At 37.6% G+C, this 7,321-nt stretch overlaps 2 protein-coding genes across 2 annotated transcripts; both read left to right on the forward strand.

The window, feature by feature from the left end:
- Window positions 1-3,241: 3,241 nt before the first annotated feature.
- Window positions 3,242-6,860, forward strand: LOC103521559. Its single transcript, XM_026832196.1, has 3 exons — window positions 3,242-3,460; window positions 3,670-3,864; window positions 6,835-6,860. Exons 1-3 carry the CDS (start codon window positions 3,346-3,348, stop codon window positions 6,858-6,860), a joined length of 336 nt encoding a protein of 111 aa, XP_026687997.1. The 5' UTR covers window positions 3,242-3,345.
- On the forward strand, window positions 6,670-7,224 carry LOC113472437 (dyslexia-associated protein KIAA0319-like protein). Its single transcript, XM_026832197.1, has 2 exons — window positions 6,670-6,923; window positions 7,079-7,224. Exons 1-2 carry the CDS (start codon window positions 6,881-6,883, stop codon window positions 7,222-7,224), a joined length of 189 nt encoding a protein of 62 aa, XP_026687998.1. The 5' UTR covers window positions 6,670-6,880.
- Window positions 7,225-7,321: the final 97 nt, after the last annotated feature.

The following is a 7,321-nucleotide window of genomic DNA, read 5'->3' on the forward strand; positions in this document are numbered from 1 at the left end:
TCCGTTTAGGATAAAATAAGGAACAAGGAGCGCTCGAGCCTTAGAATACCTGTCTACATTTAAGACGATTTTTAGCCTCGGTGTAAGTGTAAGCGCATGCTTTGCCCTTTGTAGGCGCCAGGTCGCGGGTTCGATTCCCGTCTGGGCCAAATACCAAAAAGGCAAAGTTCTTTCCCTTAACGGGTGGCTTTCTCCTATTGCGTCCTTCTTCGTTCTTCAATTTCGGGACGATAAAATCTCTGTTACAGTTCAGTTCCCTCTATCAAACATCTTAACAAAAAGAGTAAAGTTATTTTCATATTTAGATATATCTTCAAAAAAGACCATTTTTTTTTCTTCTTTTTTCACTTTTATTTTCTCTTCTCCTTCTCCTCTGCTCTTTTTGCTCATCAAGTCATCATCATTCTCTCTCTCTCTCTCCCTCCCTTTATCATAAGATTTACTGTTTTTCTCTTTCTTTCTCTCTCCCTTTATCATAAGATTTACTGTTTTTTTCTCTCTTTCTTTCTCTCTCCCTCCCTCCCTTTATCATATTACTTTTTATTTTTTTGCTGTTTTTCCTTTAATTCTTCTTTGTACTTTTTCTTTTTACTTTTACCAGTGCTACCTGATTCTCCTTCTTCAATTGCCGACAAAGTTGATGAAAAAATTGTCGAAAAAGGAAATTTAAAAATGATAATGTTGAAAAAGATGCGGTCGGGGTTGTTGGTGACATCCAAAAGGTGTCGAAATTTAAAAAAGAAACTTGTAAAATAAAAGGTAAGAAAGTTTTCAACCCTTTTTCTATAGGGAAATTTAATTTTATCTACATAGTACATACCAAGTTTAGTTTGTTAGTGTTACTGTTACATAACTTCATGTCTTCATGATAAAATTTAATCATCCACGATTGTTAGATATTATTTTATTATAATTGATACCTCCTAAAATACTATTTCCAATATTATCAGGGAATCCTACATAATATATTTTTCCATTTTTTTTCTTTTTTACATAAATAAAAATGGTTAGTGTAGTGATTCCATTTATATTTTTTATTGGGTAATTTTATAATTATTCTATTCGGTAGGTATGCAGAAATATTTTCAAATGCACCTAAAATTTTCCTCCATTTTTACAGAGAAAATAAAGAGAAAAAGTTTAATAAAAATAGAAAAAAAAAGTGAAAAAAAGGTCGCGCCGTACCTAAAATATAATAAATTGAAATTAAAGTTAATTTTTATATTTTCCTCAATTTTTACCGAGAAAAATCGATGGTAAAAAGATTAATTATAATTAAAATAGAAGAAAAAATGCTGAAAAAAGGTCGTGCCGTATCTGAAATGTAATAAATCGAAAAAAGGCACATAAAATGTTGTTTTATTTTTATAATTTTAATCTGTCGATTTTTCATCCAAAGGCACCTAAAAATTTTCCTCAATTTTTACCGAGAAAAATCGACGGAAAAAAGTTATTAAAAGAGAAGAAAAAAAAGTAAAAATGTTGAAAAAAAGGTCGCGCCGTACCTAAAAATGTAATAAATCGAAATGAAAGTTAATTTTTTATATTTTCCTCAACTTTTACCGAGAAAAATCACAGAAAAAAGTTGAATTATTATTATTTTTTTAAATGTGGAAAAAAAGGGTCGTGCCCTACCTAAAAATGTAATAAATCGGTAATTGTAGGTAGGTATGCAAAAATATTTCCCAATTTTTATTCAAAGGCACCTAAAATTTTCCTCAATTTTTACCAGAAAAAAAGTTATTAAAATAGAAAAAAGGTCGAGAAAAAGTAAAATAAATCGAAATAAAAGTTAAATTTTTATCTCAAAATCGCAAAGTTCCGAGCCGGGGTTACGTGTCGTGAAAGTAGCGAGATCGCTTCCGATCCAAAGACTGAAAAAAAGATTGCATCCATCTTGAAAGCTGCTTAGAACCTTCGGCATTGAATGAGCGACGAGCGACCTCCAGAATCTGCGCTAATCATCGCCCCAGAAGATTGGGTTCCCCCTACCACGGGGATCTGCCACCACTCTTCTGATTTTTTTATTTGTTTACTTTCTATTACACTATGTATGGGGAGCTGTATGTATGTGACCCACGTGTTGAACATGAACCGTTTTGAACGACGAGTGGGATCGGGCCTTGAGTGTCATAGAATGTCGTGTGATGTTCACACCATCAGATTTTTTTTTTTCCTTTTTCTTATTATTGAATGAAAATGAGAGTGATTCTGAGAGAATATATGTAGTGAGGACTCAGGGTTAGTGTATTACTGGGCTAAGAGAGCTGTAAGATACTACACTCAGATTATTCAGCTATGTAGGGGAACATGGGGCAAAATGGCACCTCTAGTGCTTATGAGGTCCTAGCACTCGTGAAAGGGAAAACAAATCTGTCCTCTTCGAAAACAAAAGATAAAAGAATCAACCACAGATCAAAACAAAAGATAACACTTGCAGGAATAGTTCCTAGTCCATCCAAGAGAACTCAGTACTTCCTAGCTCAAAATAAGGGTGGGGTACCGTTTTGCACCGGAATACCATTTTGCCCCGTGTTACCCTATTTATATGTGAATAAATAATTGTCTACTGATTGCATCTTTGTCTCAACTCATGTACATCATGGGTAGTAGATCCACTAATCTAATAGGAAAACTAGTGTACATGGTTCAAGTGTGATTATTGAGTTGTACTGGAAAACGAGTAGGTACTGGAAAACGAGACTACTTCACTTTTTGTTGAGTAAAATTTCGAGGCAGAAAAGAGGTGATTTTTTCCTGTTTGGGCGTAATAGCGCGACCACACTTGCTGCCTCTCATGTGGGCATAGGTATTTTAATAGGTAGGCACATGGGTTTATCCTCTCATTTCCGATTTTTACTTTCTATTACCTACTGAAGCATAGATACGTCACGAAACACGCGGTTTTTGTGCGGGAAAATTTTGGCTCAGAGGTCTTCTTCATCTTTCAGGAAAAGTTGCCCTTTGAAGGATCAAAATGACATCACATCATTTGCCCCTATTTCGAGTATTTCGCTCACGGCCTTTCCCGGAGGTAAATCTGGAGTACCTACCTGAAAAACACATAAGAGGCGATAAAATTATTGTGAAATCGAAGAGAGAAGAAAGACAGGATGTCCCTGGGACCAGATGAGAGCAACATTTAATAAAACAACATTTAAAAGAGCAACATTTAAGAAAACAACGTTTAAGAGAGCAACATTAAATAAAACAACATTTAAAAGAGCAACATTTAATAAAACATCCCCCGTCTATTTGCAGAGCAATGACCCCTCTCTCCTCTCTCCCATATACTCAGAGGGGGGCAGTAACCCTCACCAGTCCCTGGACCATCTTAACCCATCCATGTCCCTGGGGCCAGATGAGAGCAAAGAGCTGAGTGTATCCGTACGATCTAAAGTGGTTAAGCTGCCTGAGAACGAGGTTCAGTTGTCTTCGTTTGTAGTACCTGTCGAGAAAGGTAAGGGGTTAAGGTAGAAACACCACTATCACGTCACGTGAGTTTACGTGACGTGAGGGCAGTGGGGGGGTAAAGGAACTTTTCAGTCTCATTCTGGCAGGATAAATGAGGCTGTATATTCTATTCTACTTTTTTTTACCCCAACATTTATGGACTTTCGTCTGTGTTAATGTTGGGGTGAATCTATCCAATTTTATTTGTGCTTACAGATGACCCCTATCAATATCAATGGACTCTGCTATCATCACCAGAGGGCGGTGCAGAGACCAGCATGATGGATCAGAACAAAGCGCGCTTACAAGGCAGAAAGGCGGACGCTCTACCCACCAAGCCAACTAGACTGGCCAATGTCATCAATCTGGCAGATTCTGGCTATTTGATACATTCCTATTTCGAGAATTCAAGCTTTTTTTTAAGAGGTTTGACAGAGGGAACTGTAACTGCTATGGTCTTATTGTTCCGAAATCGAAGAGAGAAGGAAGACAGGATAGGAGAAAGCCAGCCGTTCCGAGAACGAACATTATCCCATCAGGATAACCCGCCCCGGGCGGGAATCGAACCCGCGGCCTAGCGCTTACAAGGCAGACGCACTACCAACTAAGCTAACTAGGCTGGCAAAGAGAGAAGGAAGACAGGATAGGAGAAAGCCAGCCGTTCCGAGAACAAACATTATCCCATCAGGATAAAATCCGCCCGGGCGGGAATCGAGGATAGGAGAAAGCCAGCCGTTCCGAGAACGAACATTATCCCATCAGGATAAAATCCGCCTCGGGCGGGAATCGAGCCCAGTGGCCTAGCGCTTACAAGGCAGACGCACTACCAACTAAGCTAGCTAGGCTGGCTGAACCTTAACTTAATTTATGCCGTAGGACGAAAGCCAGCCGTTCCGAGAACGAACATTATCCCATCAGGATAAAATCCGCCCCGGGCGGGAATCGAACCCGGGACGAAAGCCAGCCGTTCCGAGAACGAACATTATCCCATCAGGATAAAATCCGCCCCGGGCGGGAATCGAACCCGAAGCGATTCAAGCTTTGGTTTGAGAAAGATTTTTTCTGGGTTTACTCGTCTTATGTCATCCTGATATTTATCAAGTTATGCAATGTGCTACACAATACGTAGGTACAGGGACTACTAAGAGCCCGCCCCTTCCCACTTGGGAGTTTCATCCGATTTTTTTTATATATATATAGGTATATTGTAGGTACATAATTGTATTTTCCGCCGAATGTCCTGAATGTAATTTAAATATTTTAAATGAGACACACAAGATTTTTTTTTTTTTAACGACACGAAATGTCCAATTTGCAATTTAAATGAGAGTGTTCCGTGTTCCCACTACGTAAGACACAATTTTTTTTATCCTAACGACGAGCTTTTAGTTAGCGCTAGAACTAGAACAAAAAAGTACAAACTGTACAAAAAGATTTTGGTTTGAGCAAAAAATTTAAAATTCAAAAATCCTAAAAAAAAAAAACACAAGTCGGTTCTACGACTTGTGTCGCACTTTTCAAGCGTTCGTTTCAAATCCAGCAAATTTCAACCTCCTTGGAGATAAGCAATGGCTAGCTTCACATCGGTGATTTTCTCCGTTTTTCGAATGCTAACTTCACATTTGTAAACAAAAAAAAATTCGAGTTTTCTGATTTTGTGATAAACTGATAAGGGAAATAAGGGGGGGTTTTTAATTTTTTTGGCGATAACTGGCGATAAGATAAGGAGTTAGGGCAGGAAATGGGGTATCCTTATCTAGTTTTTCATGTGTAGATACCCGTGTTCCGGGTACAATGCTGAATAAACTTAGCTTAGATATTTGGAGTTGTACAAGTGATGGAACATATTGAACAATAAGTAAGTAAAAGTAAAGAGATACCAGACCAAAGTATTATCTTATCAGTAGGATACAGATACAGTACTTTTGATTTAAAATTCTTTCAATGTAACAAGTGGATCAGTAGAACTCACTTGAAAAAAAGAGCTTCAGAAGAAAATAGCCTGAATATCTGATCAGGCCTCAAAATCCAATAGTGAAATTTATTCTATGTTGAACACATCTGACAGATTACCAACCTCAGTGGTGTAATGGTTAGCACAGTAGACTTCAGATACAGGGGTTGGTGGTTCAAGTCCAAGTTAAGTGATGAAATTTATTAGGGTTTCTCAAGTGGAGAATAGACAAGCATTTAAATACATTTAACACTCTTATAATTTCTGGTAATTCTTCAGAAGCCTTTTTGTGTTTAACCTAACCCTATAATAACACTGGTAACTGCTCACATTGTGACAGCTCCTTTTTGTAGCAATTTTCCATTGATGTGACTTTCAACACGTACCAAATTTCCTTTACACTTCTGCCAAATTGAGTACCTACCTGCAAATCTAATCTAAAATTCTGTTTGGCATTTCACAGTGTGACACACCGCAAGCACCATGACATATCTGATACTAAAAATCCTCCTCATCTGTCTTGTTGCACACAACCCCACCGATTCCTTATCTACCTTGCAACTCAACTCCAAAAAACTACTGAACAAAGAAAAGTGTACAAAAATCTACCCGAAGAAATTTGTCGGCTATGTTCCTTTTGGGAATAGGGCAGCGGGGAATTTTACCAAGGTAGTCCCTGAGGAAGGACTGCCTATGACGGTGGAACAGTGTGTTCAGACGTGCTGTAATGACAAGTCATGCAATATTGTGTTCATGTATCGGGCAGAGGGGAAGATTGATTGTTTTCTGGTGAGTCATAAGGTTCTTCTTAGTTTCAATAGTGCATTTTCTAAGGCATTGGAGATGCTAAATCATCGGGAAAAACCATTGAGGGGAAAAAAAGTCAGCCTTTTTTGTCATCAGACATTGAAAAACGTTGGAGATTTAAGTATAATGGTTTTATTTTCTAGTTAAAAAAAAAAAAAAAAAAAAAAAAAAAAAAAAAGATGGGTGAGATTTTCTATTCACATCAGAGGTTTTTTTGTGGGGATCTCACTGTTTTTTTCTGTCTATAGTTACACTTATTTGTTAGTTTATTTTTCCTTGCTGGTGGGAGTTCACTTGAATACAAACCTCCCTCTCTTATAAATATTCCCCTGTTGGGCACTTTGATCTTGGCGCATCTTTTTTACATCAGAGGTTTTTTGTGGGGATCTCACTGTTTTTTCTGTCTATAGCTCACTTTTTGCCTTGCACGTGGGAGTTGCAGCAAGGTCCACTTGAATACAAACCTCCCACTCCCCTGTTAGACATTTTAATCTTGGCGCATCTTTCTTTACATCAAAGGTGTTTTTGTGGGGATCTCACTCTTTTTTCTGTCCATAGTTGCACTTATTTTTATTTATTTATTTTTTCTTTTTCATTTTGATTTTTTTTCTTCTTTGCAGGTGGGAGTTACAGCAAGGTCCACTAGAATACAAACCCCCCGCCTTGATGAACGTATCTCTACTCAAGTTAGACAATTTGAATATCACAGGCAATTATACGTTCAAACTTAGCGTAGAAGATTCCAACCATGAATTTAACTCTACCACTGCTAATATCACGGTAAATAATTTGTTAATTACTCGAATACTCAGACAATCTGAACACTCAGAGAATCTGAATACTCAGACAATTTGAACATCACAGGCAATTTTACATTCAAACTTAGCGTAGAAGATTCCAACCATGAATTCAACTCTACCACTGCTAATATCACGGTAAATAATTTGTTAATTACTCGAATACTCAGACAATCTGAACACTCAGAGAATCTGAATGCTCAGACAATTTGAACATCACAGGAAATTATAGGTTCAAACTTAGCGTAGAAGATTCCAACCACGAATTCAACTCTACCACCCCTAATATCACGGTAAATAGACAATGCCC

The sequence above is a fragment of the Diaphorina citri genome, unplaced genomic scaffold, assembly GCF_000475195.1.
Source record: "Diaphorina citri unplaced genomic scaffold, Diaci psyllid genome assembly version 1.1 scaffold5471, whole genome shotgun sequence".
NCBI lineage: Eukaryota > Metazoa > Arthropoda > Insecta > Hemiptera > Psyllidae > Diaphorina > Diaphorina citri.

What these genes read in the sequence shown, in the direction of transcription:
- LOC113472437 (XM_026832197.1), top strand. Translation starts at nt 6,881, where the DNA reads ATGAACGTATCTCTACTCAAGTTAGACAATTTGAATATCACAG. An exon ending in AGACAATTTGAATATCACAG is followed by an intron (nt 6,924 to 7,078) that starts GCAATTATACGT and finishes TGAACATCACAG; the next exon opens with GCAATTTTACATTCAAACTT.
- LOC103521559 (XM_026832196.1), top strand. Translation starts at nt 3,346, where the DNA reads ATGTCCCTGGGGCCAGATGAGAGCAAAGAGCTGAGTGTATCCGTACGA. An exon ending in TGTAGTACCTGTCGAGAAAG is followed by an intron (nt 3,461 to 3,669) that starts GTAAGGGGTTAA and finishes TTGTGCTTACAG; the next exon opens with ATGACCCCTATCAATATCAA. An exon ending in TTCCTATTTCGAGAATTCAA is followed by an intron (nt 3,865 to 6,834) that starts GCTTTTTTTTAA and finishes TCTTCTTTGCAG; the next exon opens with GTGGGAGTTACAGCAAGGTC.